The 16,307-nt window shown below is 47.1% G+C and overlaps 1 protein-coding gene and 1 pseudogene across 1 annotated transcript; one reads left to right on the top strand and one right to left on the bottom strand.

Moving 5' to 3' along the window:
- Nucleotides 1-44: 44 nt before the first annotated feature.
- Nucleotides 45-9,612, top strand: LOC119148975 (annotated as a pseudogene).
- Nucleotides 9,613-9,734: 122 nt separating this feature from the next.
- LOC119149225 (tetratricopeptide repeat protein 38-like) lies at nt 9,735-14,787 on the bottom strand. Its single transcript, XM_037390260.1, has 5 exons — nt 14,525-14,787; nt 11,313-11,390; nt 10,767-10,848; nt 10,258-10,429; nt 9,735-10,010 (listed from the first exon to the last, which is right to left on the bottom strand). Exons 1-5 carry the CDS (start codon nt 14,546-14,548, stop codon nt 9,845-9,847), a joined length of 522 nt encoding a protein of 173 aa, XP_037246157.1. The 5' UTR covers nt 14,549-14,787; the 3' UTR covers nt 9,735-9,844.
- Nucleotides 14,788-16,307: the final 1,520 nt, after the last annotated feature.

The raw sequence follows: 16,307 nt of genomic DNA, 5'->3' as shown, positions 1-16,307 counted from the left end.
ACGACGTAGCTTTAAGAATCTGGCATTCGTTATTGCACCTCTGGATGCTCAGGGGATCGTTCCACCTAAGGTGCGTGCCCTATGGTTCACTCAAACGAAATTATATAGGCTACACGGAGGATTATGCATTACATTTCTCAGAAAAATCAAACATACTCATTCAACAGGCCGTACTACGGTAATGAAGCATCGCACATGCTCCTTACAGGGATCTGAGTCTTCTGCCAGGACTCCAACCACAGTCAGGCCCTGTAGTTACAGCTGACCCACCGCTGAGCCTTCATTTAGTTCCCCTATATGCAGAGCCCAAGGAGAGTCCAAGTCTGTTTCATTAGCTCCCTATACAACAGGCTCCTCACTGACTCTGAGCGTCAAACGATTTTCTTTCCCTCTCGTCACCGAAGTCGGGAATCAAACCTCTTAACACCAATGCAGTATTAAGAAGCAGGCCCTCCTTCACTGCAGCACTGGGTGCTCGGTGGCATCTCCATAAATCGAGCGCACCTGTGCAGATTGCACTGTTACATTTATACACAAAATTACAAGGTCATACGCTCCCAGTTACAATGACTGGTTGGCAATTTGCATATAATTATAATATGTGGTGTGTTGTTGCAGAATGGCTGTGTGATCATGGCCATGACTCCCTTAAAGATCTTTGTGAAACAAAGTTAGCGTAAGTTAGCTGAAGCAGGCCTTGCAGCTATGCTGAGGCATGCTGATAAGGAAGCTGAGAAAAACACTGACCTTGTGCCTAATGTTGTAAATAACTTTGAGGAATTCGCGTAGACAAGAGAGGAAAAAAAATATGTAGCTAGCCATCCGCAGAAACCGCAAGTAGGAGGACGTATGAAAATGTAACCCTTTAGAGCTTAGCCAATCAGCAGATGACTAGTAGGCATAATTAACTGGAACTGTATATAAGACATAATCGCGCCGTAATAAATCGAAGCTTGCTTTATCACTCATATTGAGTCGGCCGCGTGCTTCCCCTCGCTCGTCAGTGTGTCATCCTCTTCTGTTACTAGGCTTGCGCAGGGGAAGGGTCTTCACCTGGGCAAGGGTCCTCTTGACCTGCGGGTGTGCTTTTTAGTATTACAAAAGTAAGTTTTGTTGCCAAGTTGGACGGCTAGGTATCGGCCTTGTCAAGCTGTCCAATAACTTATCCTATACGTATGCAACAGAACCTACGTGCTCTGGTTATGGTCTAGAGAGTAAGGTTATTATGGTCTATAGAATAGGGACTTCAAGTCACACAGTCCCGGATAACAAGCAGCATAGGAACTCGTCCGTCATTGGTTAAGAAGTGCTAACCTCATTCTAACACGGAGGTTAACTCCTAAAAATCAGAACGCTCCTATAGCTGACTGTCTCACAAACACAAAATATAGAAAGATTCAGTAAAACTTTCAGATAATCTGCAACCCTCTTAGCATAAAATTGCATAGGCAGGGTTGGCTAGCAGTCTCTCCGTAGCCATTACACCCAAACAAACAATAGAGCCACAAAGCTAAAACAGACTGTAAAAGAAACACAGTTACAAAGGTAACCCACATGCGTTCTGCTGTTTCCACAGCTCGAGACCGTGCTTGCCAGCGGTGCCGGGAGGAGGTTCTGGTTCCCCTGGAGAGCGGCCCCAGCCACTGGGACGTGCCAGCCACTGGCCTCCTGCAGCCCACGCTCCAGCAGCAGTGCGCCCACCTCCGCTGTGGGCCTCAACGGCAGCGGTCTGCCTTCTCCTCCAGCTGCTCAGCTGCACAGCGCTTACAGTGCAATGCTCATCTGCGTCATGCACTGTACCCAAGTGCTTTCACCACCACGTGAGCGTCAAGATGTCTGGGAAGGATATGCGACTGTTTGTGCTTTGGCCGCAAACTCACCTGATCCATGTGTGGCAGCCAGCAGAGCGGGGCTGGTGTGCACGCCTCAAGAGTGCCAGCTGGCAGAAATTCAGCAGCCAGGGAGGCAGACCATCTAGCCTCCTCCTTCCCCACAGTGAGCACCAAGACACACCACTGCCTGCTATCTACCCATCAGCCAAGTTGCAACAGACTTGTGCCACCTGCTACAGCTATAGCTTGACCATGTGCTATAGGCATCAGGGGCTCCACGTTGCTTCAGTCAGCATTGAGCAGATGCCTTGCATAAGCCTTAGCCTCCACCTCAAGGTAAAGCCTGACTTGCTGCATGTCCTCAGCATCAGCTCCAAGCTCCTTAGCGTTTCTCAACAGCCCCTCAGCCTTTCCAGGAAGGTTCAGCCCCTTAGCCCAAGGACACTGGCCTACAGACTGGTGGTAGACACGCAGGCTGTAGGAGGTTGGCTCTGTTTCTGCAGTTCATTTAGTCTGCCGAGCAACTTCTGTGCTATTCCCCAGCCTCAGAGCCTGAGTGAGATAGTGGTGGCCAGAATTTGCTTCCATGTTGATGGAAAGAGGTCTGAAGAATTGATGGGAGAATTACATCTACTCAGTGGTACCCTGAGCCTAACTGCAGGCAGAGCGACTCCCACCCATGTCTACCTTCAACCAGGGAAGACCGACAGCAGCACTTGCATTTTCAGGTACAACCACGGAATGTTTTACACAACCAAAGAGAACAGTAGCCCTGTTTCCACAGACGGCCCTTACGCACATGCTGTGCTCTACCAACACAAGTTATTCTCCATAGAGTTTGTGGCCTTCCAGCGGTACAAATTCAGTATGTATCTTTACATGAATCAGAAGAAGACTTTGTTTAGGTCTCTGGCAGAAAGAGACCTTGAAAAAGACCACCTTCTCCAGAACAGCACGGACACGTACAACAATCATGGAAGAAATGCCAAACGGTTTGTCCGTCGCTCTGCTTTACCCTTTGATGCAGAGAAATACACGGGGTTTGTGGCAAAGGTGAACGGTACCAGAACTGCACCTACACCAGCTCCTTTAAGAGTCAGAGTCAACAGCTATGCTGCAAAAACAATAAAAGCACCAGTGTCTTCCCAGAAAGAAGCCTGTTACATAGACACAGTGCAGATTCAGAAACCTGTTCTTCATACATCTGTCTTGCGCCAGAAAAGGAGCACATCTTTTTACCTCTTTGTCAGATTGCTAGTAGATTGTAACGTTGGTATATCTATCAAGCCCCTATGGCGAATCTATCCTGTTCAGGACACAACAACTATTCCAGACTGGACAAAACCACTAAACTCTTCCTTGATGCATGGCATAGAAATGATACACTTAACTGTTCCCAGTTTTACTTTAGATTACGGGTTGTATCTCTTTTATTTCACTGTTGCAATAACCCCAATTAGGACCACAACAGTTCTCAGAGGCTCAGATAAAGTTTATGTTCAGATCGAAAGCACTGATCTAGTGGCAAATATTGCAGGAGGTACGTTCCGCACAGTAGGATTTTCTGATAATTGGACTCTTGATGGTTCCGCATCCCATGATCCTGATTCACAGGAAGGACTACAGGGAATCACATTTACTTGGTACTGCACTAAAGAGGTGTCAGACTATAAAATCATGAAAGTCAGCCCGGGAAAAAGCTGCCATCCATCCCAGAGGGATTTGAAATGGTTAACATCCTCAGGTCCAGTTCAAGCAATGCCACCAGAATCCCTCCCAGGAAATGCTTTATACTACTTCCGTCTAGTGATTCAAAAGGATGGAAGGAAGAGTTATGCTGACCAAACTGTAGATGTGCAGCCTGGCTCCCCGCTCCTTCTGGATGTGGCATGCCTGGAAAACTGTGGTAGCACCCTAATTCCAACAGAGAGATTTACCTTGGCTGGAAAATGCCTGAACTGTAGAAGAAATAGCCAGCCAGTCTACTACTGGTCCCTTTTTTTAGAAAACTCTACAGAAATTAGCTTTGACTGGTCTTCCGGAACCTCAACAGGGAGGTCTGGGGCTTACCTGTCTATACGGGCTCTGACTTTTACAAAGACTGCACATCGACTCTACGTACTTCTATTCAAAGTAACTACTTGGGATGGTAGGTCCTCAGTCTACAGACATGCATTTAAGGTAAATTCTCCTCCTAGGGCTGGCAAGTGTACCATCAACCCACACCAGGGCACAGCCTTTCTGACAAAATTTGTTGTTCAGTGCAGTGGATTTTCTGACAGCGATTTACCTCTGACATATAAAGTGATAGTAGCTTCCGATGTACCCAAAACTACCAAAATAACTTCTGTGGCAGAAAATACATTTGGCACAATTCTGTACTTTGGTTATCAGCCTAAAACTCCTCCATCTCTTCTCCCAGTTGGAGTGCCCTCTCAGAAGTACACCTTGACACTTTGTGTTCAAGTCTGTGATTCCCTTGGGGCATTTACCCAAGTGAGTTTATATGTCCGTGTGCGGAACCCAATTAACAGTCGACCACTAGCTGTTGTATATCATGAACTGCTGGCCTCAGTAAGCGGTTTAAGTGCACCGATGACATCTTATCTCCAGACTGGAGATTATATTAGAGCAGGTTATTTGGCTTATCTGGTAGCCTCAGTCTTAAACTATATTAAAGCAGCACCAGCTCGCCACCTCCCTAAGGCTCAGTTTCGGGAAAACCTGGTTAAAACAGCCCTGAATATTTCAGTTGAGAGCACAATGGAAATCAACCAAGTAGTTGCTTCTCTTTCTCAAGCCACAAAGGAAGCTGAGGAAGTGAATATTAGATCACAAGATCTTGCCATTAGGAAACTGACAGAGGTGACGGGAGTGCTGAAGATACAGAGGAATGAGAGCCGTTGGTCTGAGGAGGCAGAAATTCAGACCAGTGGAATACTAAGATGCTTGTCCAACATCCTGAGAGCTGCTCTTCTGCATTGCAGGAACGTCAACGTAAATGGAGTTAAACAAGCCTTCTCCATCATGGAAAATTTAATGGACATAGTTTTCCAGGGCAAAGTCCCTGGAGAAACAGAGACTCGAATGGAAACAAAACACTGGAACATCACGCTGAAGAAAGAGGAAACCTGGAACATTGCAAATGCTTTCTCTACCAGCAACACCTGCAGGAATTGCTTTTATCTATCACTGAGAAAGGGAAATTATTCAGGATTGCCGCATGATGCCGTGATATCCACTGCTCTTTTTGAGTTCGACGAGAACCCTTTCCCTTGGTTAGGTCACACATCAGAAATCAAAACAATGGTCTTGGGGTTTAAAATGGCAGAGAGCAAGGCTAATGGAGATCTACTGGGGATCACGCCTGAAGGAGCAGAAATTACTGTTGCTAGGAAAGAGAAGGAAACTTCAACTTTTCAGTTAGCAATGGGACCCGATAAAACACAAACTTACACAACTGGAGGATTTAGTTTTGAAGTCAACAGAAACACTAAGAGCATATACATCCAGATCCTGACAAAATTACAAGTTACTTTCAAGGTGCTAGTATTTACAGGCACCAGCGTCACTCACGCTCATCCCACAGCCTCGTTTGCTGCTTTTCACAACATGCCAACAGTGGCAAGTGAAAATGAGACCGCTAGCACTGACTGTAACATTAAGGCTCCCTATATGATCTGTCTTCCAGAGTCACTGTTGACAACCACAGCTCAAGGAAGCGGTACAGACCCTCACAACATCTCCATTGTCTTGCTGACATCGTATGTTGTAAGGTATCGAACGCAGAGGCTGGTGAGCATACATGTTTTTAGTGATCAGTGCTTATTTCTGGACGGGGTTCAAAGTCTGTGGAGAGAAGACGTGTGCAGGCTTGGCTCCTTGACTGACTGGCAGAGGGTACACTGTGTCTGCAAAATGAAGCAGAGTCGCAGAAGTCTGACAGTTCACGCTGCGTCAAAGGCGTCCACATACGACATCAGGTTCCTGGCAGCCAAAGTAATAGCTACGCCCAACGCAATAGATCTGGGAAAAATCCTGATAGCAGATATACCTCAAAACCCAGTCACATTATTAACGGTGCTCTTCATTTTTGCCGTCTATTTTCTTTTGTGCCTCTGGGCCGTGAGAAAAGACAGGGCTGAGAGGGACAGGAAAGACAAGATTATCGTTCTGCCGGACAACGACCCCTTTGATAAGGGCAGATATTTAGTCACTTTATACACAGGCAGTCACTGGGAAGCTGGAACCACAGCAGATGTCTTTCTTCAGCTCATCAGCCAGAATGGCAGGAGTGATGTCCATTGTTTACGGCACCCACATTTTCCATCTTTCCAACGAGGAAGCACCGATTGCTTTCTGTTGACTACTAAGAAAGACTTGGGAGACATTTCTTCCTTCAGGGTCTGGCATAATAACAAGGGCCCATCCCCAAGCTGGTTCTTAAGCAGAGCCAAAGTTGAGGATATGTCCACCAGGAAGACCTGGTTCTTCATGTGCCGGAAATGGCTCTCTCTTGACAAGAGTGATCATGTACTAGAAAGGACATTTGCCGTCACAGACCCCAAGACACCTCTGCTCAGAATCGACTATTTTTCTATTCATTTTGCCAACAGCCTGAAAGAGGGCCATCTGTGGATCTCCATTTTTTCTGCCGTTGCCAGTGACACTTTCAGCAGGCTCCAACGTCTGTCTGCCTGTTTAGCAGTATTATTATCGAACTTGCTTGTTGGCATTATGTTCTTTAATGCTGACAAGGATGAAGAATCTCCAATATACCTGCAGTATTTGAAAGCAATAACAGTAGGAATTGAATGTGTTTTGATTACCAAACCTGTGGAAATTATTATAATTGCCTTACTGAAGTATTCCCAGAAGAAAGCTTCTCCTCGTGGTGTGGCTCAGACGGAACCAAAGGCAAATTCACCCCTCCTGTCTGGAAATCTGAAGAACTCGGAGGAAAGTTTGCAAAAATTGTACCTTCCAGAAACTTCGGCACAACTGACGAATATTCATCTGCTGGAAAACCTTCCTGGTCCCAGGAACTCACAGAGCCTGTCATGTTCCGGAAAGACAAGAAGCGAGGGAGATCCCCCAAAGTGGAGTAATCGCACAGTTTCTGAAAGAGACGCAAATGGAATTGGAACAGAGGAGCAGACAAGAACCACAAATTCCCCTCCAATGGCTAAGGCCTGCCAGAGGAGGCCACCATCAGAGTCCAATTTTAGTAATAATTACACAGAAGAAGGGGGCAACTTTCAGAAAGAAAGCAAGCCACTAAGCAGTGCCTTCATGCTCTTTCGCAAGAGACCACGCATAGCTTTTTGTTGGTGGTGCAACTATGTCTTGTGCGCACTACTTACAGCTATAAGTGGGCTATCATCGTTTTTCATTGTGTCCTATGGTTTGTCTTACGGCTATCAGACCTCACTAGAGTGGCTTTTAGCATCTGCAATCTCCTATATTGAGACCGTTTTCCTTGCAATTCTAAAAATATTCTTTTTCTCAGCTATGAGTACAATTCATCCAAAATACTGTGAAAACATCGCATGGTTAACTCATGAAAAGTGTTATGAGAAGAAGCTGGCTACAGAAATGATGAAGGCTGATGAGATGAGAGAGAAGCACCGGAAACTTGCTAAACTCAGAGGCAGCAAGCAGTATAAACCTTTAGATGCTGATGAAATTGCAAACATGCTGAAAAGGGCAAAAATTAAAGGCAAGGCATTTACTTTTGCCAAAAGTTTCATCAGTCATCTTGCCTTTTTAACACTGCTGTTAAATTTTGCCTATTCCACTGAGAACGCCAACAGTTTCCACTACAACCAGTTCATCCATAACCAATTCTCTCCATGACTCGCCAGTGTAGATAAGCTAGAACATATCTATGTGTGGGTGAAAGACTCATTCTTGCCTTTGATCCACAGTGACATTCAGCCAACCTTCCTTCCCGAGAGCTGGTCCAAAATCATTGGTTTGCCTAGGATGAGGCAACTGCGGGCTGAAGGTACCGAGAAAAAATGTTCCCATCCTCTCAGCTTTGCAAATAACTCTGTGATCAGTGAAAGCCACTGTCTTCGCAAATACGGCCATGACATACCAGAGAAAGGTGACTCCGCTGGCACTTGGACAAAGGTTGCCAACCCGTCTGTTTCCAAGGATGCCAGCAGTGACGGTGCATTCACTTACCAGCGAAACAGGACTCCATGGATGTATTATTCATATGGAAATTTGCACACAAATGGACCAGCAGGATACACGTTTTACTTTTTCCCTGAAGAAGGAAGATCTAATTCAACAACAAGGCTGGATGCTCTACAACAGAGCAACTGGCTTGATGAAAAGACATGGGCGGTGATCATCGAACTAACTACATTTAACTCAGATGCAGACCTCTTTTGCACCATCTCGGTCATATTTGAGATGTCTCATTTGGGGATCATAAAACCAAGTTTGTCAGCACACTCTTTTGCACTCCCCATTTTTCATCAGCAAACTAAAGCTCAAATGTTTGTGTTTGTAATTGTTCTTGCCTTTATGCTCATTTACATTGCAGAAGAGCTTCACATCATAGGCCAGGAAAAAACTGATTACATTAAAAACATTTCCAATACGATAAACTTCAGCTTAAAATTAGTATTCCTGTTCCTTGTTATTTTAAAGGTCATGAAGTTCAAAGTGGGAGCTGATACAGTGAACTTTTACTTACTTCACCCAAACGATTTCATTCCTTTTCATGCAGTTGCTCATTTAGATCACATGTTAAGGATTACTATGGGCTTTTTAGCATTTTTTGTCATTTTGAAAACTCTGAAATATCGTCACTTCTTTTATGGCGTGCCCCCGGCACGAAGATGTATCTTGGCAGCCCTTCCTGGAATGTCCCCAATGGCTCTCATGGTGGTGGTTTACTTCTTTGTATTTATGGCTTTTGGCTACCTTGTCTTTGGGCAGCATGAATGGAATTACAATAGCACGATTCACTCAGCTCAGACCATATTCTCCTGCATCTCAGCTTTCAGAGATACTGCATTTTCATCCAAGTTGCTGGATGTTTTTTTTTTCCTAGCCTCTTTCATGTTGGCGATGACCTATGTCTTGATCAGTCTTTTCCAAGCTGTTGTTATGTCTGCCTATGGAGATGTGAAACAACCCGTATATGAAGAATGTCGTGACGGAGGGAAGACACAGTCACTCAATATGAGTGATCAGCAGACTTCATTTATTGTGCCTTACAGTCACCTTTTATGCCTTGTTATAATTAGCTCATACATATTACAAAAGTTAAGCTCATTATGGGTTAGTTGCCTAAATACCAAGCCCACCCGTTGTTTCTCTTCTGTAGTTATCTGTCCCCACCTGCAACATTCTTTTCCCACCGCGATCTTCCTGTTACTGTGTAACAAGGACAGCCAAAGACAGTGTATTTTGCTTTACTTCAGATAAGCTGAGAGCCATGTGCATTTTTGTCCAGCCAGCTGGACTATGTCTATGTGACCCTTTTCAGCTAGCCAGTTATCCACAGAAGAACCACCTGAGGAAGCACCAGTTGTTACTTTTGTATTGCAAAGGCTCAGAGGATATTTTATCTTCTGATCTGTAAAACATCCAGAACCAGCGAACTTGACCTTTTCCACAGTGAACTCTACGGGAAGACTGAGAGAAGACACCAGCGACATTCAGGGCTCAAGATCAGAAAAATAAATGGAAGAAAAATGGTTTATCTTCTCATATGAACAAGAAAAGGTTTAGTATTCACGACCACCTTTACCCTGAAATATTTGCCTGTCAAAGTTTATTTATTTATGTTCATAAAGAAACCGTGGTCTCCACAATCCTGCTTCATGGCCTGCGAGGGGATTAGTCGGCTTCTCCGCTGTAAAGCCGTGCCCGCACACTAGCCGCCAGCGAGGGGAAGATGTCCAGGTCAATTGGGAAGACTGGTCAGCTTGGTCAACCCCCCAATTTCTTACTCATAAAGCTGGGGGCATCCTCCAGGTCGTTCACTTTGATCACAGGCAGACCGCAGAATTGTTCTTTTTTTCTTTATTTTGTTTAAATCTTGCATTTTCTTCGCCATGCGGAGAGTTTATGGGGAGCCTTACGGCTGATGGGATAGCCTGGCTCACCGGCCTCCAGCCCGTGGCTCCTGGCTGCGATGGGCACGGCCTGCCGGTACTGTTAAAAACGGTAGTAAAAAAAATACAACGATCAGTGGTTAATCTCTTCTCAGCAGGCCTCGCGTCTGGGATAGTCATGGTGATTACAGTATGGAGAGAGAAATGCAAGAACAACCACTGACACCTCACCCTGATCCTTTGCTACATGTCACCTAATGTCAGGAAACACTACGACCTACTACTGTTTCCACCTGCGGTACCTAAAACTCATCACAGATATTTAAGTGGGGTGACAGGGGACTTACCCACTAGCAAACATGTCCAACGCTGCTACATGAAGCTTCTCCCGCTCAGTCAGTGGCTGTGATATTGAAAGCATCATCATTGTTCTCATCGCACTGTCCAGCTCTCTGCTGAGCCGCACCGAACTTCCAGTGCCAATCAGCTCCAAACCATTAGCAATGACATGTCCCATTGCTACGGAAAACAGCACATTACAGGTTGAGCTGTACAGCATTAGTCATCTCTACAGAAACATGAGGGGAGCTGTTTATTTTAAGCACGATTGTCTTGTAGACACAGGGGTCCAAAAAGTCTCATAAGCCTAAAGTTCTTAGAGGCTTGTCATGATAGCCATTTTAAAAGGTTTCAGAAGAGAAGAAAAAACCACACAAAATCATCCCAGCCTGCTAGAGTCTGAAGTTTTACAGAATTCTGTAAGCCACCACCTTCCCCTTGCGTAAACAAAGTTAAACACCACGACACCAAGTATTATCCAGCACTTTCCATGCTCGGAATTAAAGGTTATACTCACTAAAATTAGGATCTGCTGCTTTTAACCTGGAGAGACGTCCCTCAATACCTCCAAGGCTCTCATTACTGGTCCAGGTGGCGTACTGTAACAGAGACAGAGAGAGAGGGTCGAGGAATCCCTGATGACATTGAGCTTCTTTCTGTTCTCCCAGGCATTTAAAATTCAAAAGTGAGCAAGGCAAATGACTAAAAGACAAACATTGCCTTCACATAGGGTTTGCGTAGTAGGGAAACAGAAAAGCTGTTATCTTCTTTAACATAGTTTGGCCACCAACAGAACTGGACTTCTGCGCAGTTTATATCGACTGGTTGCCTCTTCAGTGTCAGGTAGGATGAGCATGCTGGCTGAGGTTTCCTCGCAGCTGCAGCATCCGGCATAGCCCTCTGCCACCAGGGTTTTCTGCTGCCTGCTGATGGCTGAAGTCCTGTGGCAGCCTGACTTGGACGCTCTCCCAGTTGATAAGAAATTTAAACATCAGCTACAGCAAAGGTTGTTTCAGGCACAAGTCCCTTCAAATCACATTTTCTTACTTCCCCCTGGTCATACCTGCGTCAGCGCAGCATCGAAGAGCTTACAGGCTTCATTGCTAGTCGTGGACAGGACAAGTCCAGCATCCTGCCAGGCCTGCACAATAAGCAGATACAAACCCGCCCATTTTACACACTCGTTTTCCAGACTACATCAACAGATTCTCAAATTGATGGTGTTCTGACATTTTCTTCAACTATGCTTTTTAAACAAAAAAAGAAAAAGAAAAAAAACAGAAAAGCTGAAAGGACAATGCAGGCAGACACACAAACCTTTTGTTCAGTTGTATTACATCTGAAGACTCAGTTAGTTGGGGCTAGCAGTGGGAATAAAGGAGCACAAAATTATAAAGTGTAACAGAAGGTCTTGATGGGCTACACATCTCCTAATGAGACCCATTCTTAATTCACTACAACTCACCTTCAGGCTAGTCCCAACTGCTGCAGACACACCTCGTGTGAAGTAGAGATACGGTTAAATAAAATCCCGTTCTTTTATAACTGAAATCGACACCTTAAGCAACTTGCAGGCCAAACAGCCTGGCAGAGCAAGTCCACTAACCAGGCCACTGGACTTAAATCAACAAAGAGGCTGGACCACAGATTGGTACACAAGCCTTACAAAAAGCAAGAACATGGCCATTTGATAAAGCTAAAAGGCAAAACAGAATCAGGCTGCCATAGTTTCTTAACAAGCTACGTAACACTGACCAAGGTGCCACATCTCCTTGCTGACTGCTGGAGAGCAAAAAGAGTTCATTAGGCAGACGCACAGTTCACTCAATGGTGGAATTAAGCTGCAGCAGCTACAGCACCCTGTTCCACGGTTGTCTCCATGACTGCTCTCCTAAGTAACTCTGGTGACAAAATCAAAAATCCAATGCCTATTTCAAAATGCTTAACTTGCTCATGTGGGTGCCTACAGCAAACAGGCATGTCATCTCCTGTGGCTTGCAGGCCTCTTCTCCCCCACGGGATGGCCACACAACCACAAAGCCAGTCATCTCACAAGTCGGGGTGCTTCCCTTGGTAACCTATTCAGGTATTTAGAACAACGCTTGGGTTTATTTCTACTAAGTACTCTCCACTCAGCATTCCTACACTGCATCCATCACTGCTTCTAAGACTGTGAGCTTCTCAAGCACATTTACATTCAGCACACCATATACATCTCTGTTTAAGCATACACACATTTGAGGAGCTGCCCCAATCACTTCAACATCACTTTTATGCCAGCACACAGAATGTACAGCATCACATAAAAACAGACCGGGGGCAAGCCAATTCAGACTCCTCCTAATGGGGGACTAGTCCTTGTGGATGCTGCAAGAATTCAGCTTGTGTCTCATTTCACAACTTAATGTATTCCCGAGCTCTAATGACCCAACTGTCAAAAATTTTAAGTCACCAGGCAAAGACATCTTTGTCAATATGTCCTAAAACTTTCCCACTGTGATTGGATTAAAGGCTCACGTTCCAACGGCTCAAGCACTAGAGTGTTCAAAACTACAAGCCTGAAAGGCTAGACCTGAAGATAAAATTGCACGGGTTTTTCACCATTCATACTACATCCAGAAACAGCGCAAAGAGAAAAGTCAGGAGGGTAGTGAGGTAAGGCCTGCTGCCTTTCAAGGTACCCTGCAAAAGAGGCCAGGAACCACCTTCATCACCAGTCATCAGAAACAAGCTCCATTTCAAGCAGCTCTCTTTGCCACCGCCGATTTTGCACAACAGCTCAAGGTACTTGCCAAATAGAAAATGTCATCCCGTTCTGAGACTTGTCAATGCTAAGATTCATAGGAACAAAAAGGTCTGTGCATAAGCATCTGAACAAAACAGCAGACCAAGGGTTAGGAAGGCCTGCACCCATCACTAAGGACTCTGCTGATCTAGTTGAGGTACATGCTGCTTCGACCCACTCTAGAAAGCCTCTGCTCTGCCAAGGCTACAGCCCACATAACTCACAGCTCACTGCAAGACTCCCACTCTGGCAACAGGAGGATGGCAGCAGGAGGATGCATCCCATCACGTTATGCCACTGCTCCTCCTGTTAGCACGCCAGGACAATGGGCTGCAGAGAACTAACGCTGTAACAGCTGCTGACTCCTCAGAGACATACCGGAGCTGCTCCAAACCCAATTATTGCTGTCAACCAAGCACCAAAGAGCTACTGGGAGCACAGAAGAGCCAGTAACCCTTGTCCTCTGGGCCCTACACAAGCAGTCCTGCCCAGGCTGCTTGGAACACTCGTCTTGGGGCGTGTCTGTACTCAGGGATCACACTGTGACTGAAGAAACCCACGGGACAAGGAGAGCGAGTAGGTAAAACTCAGAGCGGAGGGTTACCACCAGAAGGTAAACTACCAGTTACCCTTCACAGTATGGCGACCATTGAGTTCTGTTACGCTCATTTCCCATAATCCTCCTCGCCAGTTCCAGGTGCGGAACCTTCTTTGTGATGCGTCTTGGAGACAATGCCGTCGCCGTGGCTCTTCTAACCGCTTCTCGCCACAAAGCCCTGACCATTCTCCTGCTACGACTTTAGTCCCGAGATCCGGTGACTATCTGTAGGGTTTGTTTTTTTCCTGAGGGCTGCTCGTAGCACGTCCTCCATTTCTCCAGAGCTCTGGCGCTCATGAACCTATGACACTCTGAGAAGACCTTCAAGACTTCTTTTTTTACCTCCCCCTGCCTAATTAACTACAAAACGACAACAAAAGGAGCAACCGGGAGAACCACCTTCAGCGGGAAGAAAGCACAGCAATTACTCAGCCTGCGCAGGCACGGGGTGGCTTCCCCGCTCGAAGGGAAGGCTGCGAGGCCTCGTCGCCATTTGCAAACCCCAACGGCAGCCTCACCCCACCTGAAACCCGGCCGGTAACGGGCTGAAGGAGACCAGCGACAACAGGAGCCCCGCCAGTGGCGCCCTCCCGCCAGCCTCAGCCGGCTCGGCTCCTCTCCCTGCACAGACCCAGCGCCGCCAGCAGCCCCTCTCCCCGCCCGCCGGCCCAACGGCCCAACGGCCCGCCGGCCCAACGGCCCGCCGGCCCAACGGCAAGGGCGCGCACCCGCCGGCCCTGGGCGCCCGGCAGGGGCAGGGGCGGGGCAGGGGCAGGGCCCGGGCCCACGGGCAGAGCGGCCACAGCCCCCGCGCTCGGTCGCTGCGGCGGGGCCAGGCCGGGCGGCCAGGCAGGGCGCCCGCCGTCCCGCTCCGCCTCAGGCCGGCCCTCACCTGGCAGTCCCTCAGCGGCGCCATGAGACCCCGCAGCCGCTCCGCTGCCGGCGGCCCCGCCCCAGGAGGAGCCGGAGCCGGGGCCGGGGCCGGGGCCGGGGCCGGGCCGCCAGCGGGGCCGGGCCGCCAGCGGGCGGGGCCTGCGGGGAGCGCTGGGCCTCGCCCGGCCCCTTGGCAGCGCCTGCCTGCCCTCCCGAGCCGCCGGGGGCCGCGGTGCTGCCGGCGGCTATGCTTGGTGTCGATCCTCGGCCCCGAAAGACTTCTTTCTTGTGGCGCTGGGTATACCTGTCAGCAAAACCGGAAACGACAAAAACGCCCTAACAACGACGTAGCTTTAAGAATCTGGCATTCGTTATTGCACCTCTGGATGCTCAGGGGATCGTTCCACCTAAGGTGCGTGCCCTATGGTTCACTCAAACGAAATTATATAGGCTACACGGAGGATTATGCATTACATTTCTCAGAAAAATCAAACATACTCATTCAACAGGCCGTACTACGGTAATGAAGCATCGCACATGCTCCTTACAGGGATCTGAGTCTTCTGCCAGGACTCCAACCACAGTCAGGCCCTGTAGTTACAGCTGACCCACCGCTGAGCCTTCATTTAGTTCCCCTATATGCAGAGCCCAAGGAGAGTCCAAGTCTGTTTCATTAGCTCCCTATACAACAGGCTCCTCACTGACTCTGAGCGTCAAACGATTTTCTTTCCCTCTCGTCACCGAAGTCGGGAATCAAACCTCTTAACACCAATGCAGTATTAAGAAGCAGGCCCTCCTTCACTGCAGCACTGGGTGCTCGGTGGCATCTCCATAAATCGAGCGCACCTGTGCAGATTGCACTGTTACATTTATACACAAAATTACAAGGTCATACGCTCCCAGTTACAATGACTGGTTGGCAATTTGCATATAATTATAATATGTGGTGTGTTGTTGCAGAATGGCTGTGTGATCATGGCCATGACTCCCTTAAAGATCTTTGTGAAACAAAGTTAGCGTAAGTTAGCTGAAGCAGGCCTTGCAGCTATGCTGAGGCATGCTGATAAGGAAGCTGAGAAAAACACTGACCTTGTGCCTAATGTTGTAAATAACTTTGAGGAATTCGCGTAGACAAGAGAGGAAAAAAAATATGTAGCTAGCCATCCGCAGAAACCGCAAGTAGGAGGACATATGAAAATGTAACCCTTTAGAGCTTAGCCAATCAGCAGATGACTAGTAGGCATAATTAACTGGAACTGTATATAAGACATAATCGCGCCGTAATAAATCGAAGCTTGCTTTATCACTCATATTGAGTCGGCCGCGTGCTTCCCCTCGCTCGTCAGTGTGTCATCCTCTTCTGTTACTAGGCTTGCGCAGGGGAAGGGTCTTCACCTGGGCAAGGGTCCTCTTGACCTGCGGGTGTGCTTTTTAGTATTACAAAAGTAAGTTTTGTTGCCAAGTTGGACGGCTAGGTATCGGCCTTGTCAAGCTGTCCAATAACTTATCCTATACGTATGCAACAGAACCTACGTGCTCTGGTTATGGTCTAGAGAGTAAGGTTATTATGGTCTATAGAATAGGGACACACAGTCCCGGATAACAAGCAGCATAGGAACTCGTCCGTCATTGGTTAAGAAGTGCTAACCTCATTCTAACATGGAGGTTAACTCCTAAAAATCAGAACGCTCCTATAGCTGACTGTCTCACAAACACAAAATATAGAAAGATTCAGTAAAACTTTCAGATAATCTGCAACCCTCTTAGCATAAAATTGCATAGGCAGGGTTGGTTAGCAGTCT

The sequence above is a fragment of the Falco rusticolus genome, chromosome 5 (genome assembly GCF_015220075.1).
Source record: "Falco rusticolus isolate bFalRus1 chromosome 5, bFalRus1.pri, whole genome shotgun sequence".
Taxonomy (NCBI): domain Eukaryota; kingdom Metazoa; phylum Chordata; class Aves; order Falconiformes; family Falconidae; genus Falco; species Falco rusticolus.
This window is presented reverse-complemented; position numbering and strand designations above follow the sequence as displayed.

Bases quoted from the DNA above. Each gene is read 5' to 3' on its own strand.
- LOC119149225 (XM_037390260.1), bottom strand. From the start codon at position 14,548: ATGGCGCCGCTGAGGGACTGCCAG. The intron at 10,849-11,312 runs GTATGACCAGGG...TCTCTGTTACAG, and splicing joins TCGATGCTGCGCTGACGCAG to TACGCCACCTGGACCAGTAA. The intron at 10,430-10,766 runs GTGAGTATAACC...TGTTTTCCGTAG, and splicing joins AGCAGCAGATCCTAATTTTA to CAATGGGACATGTCATTGCT.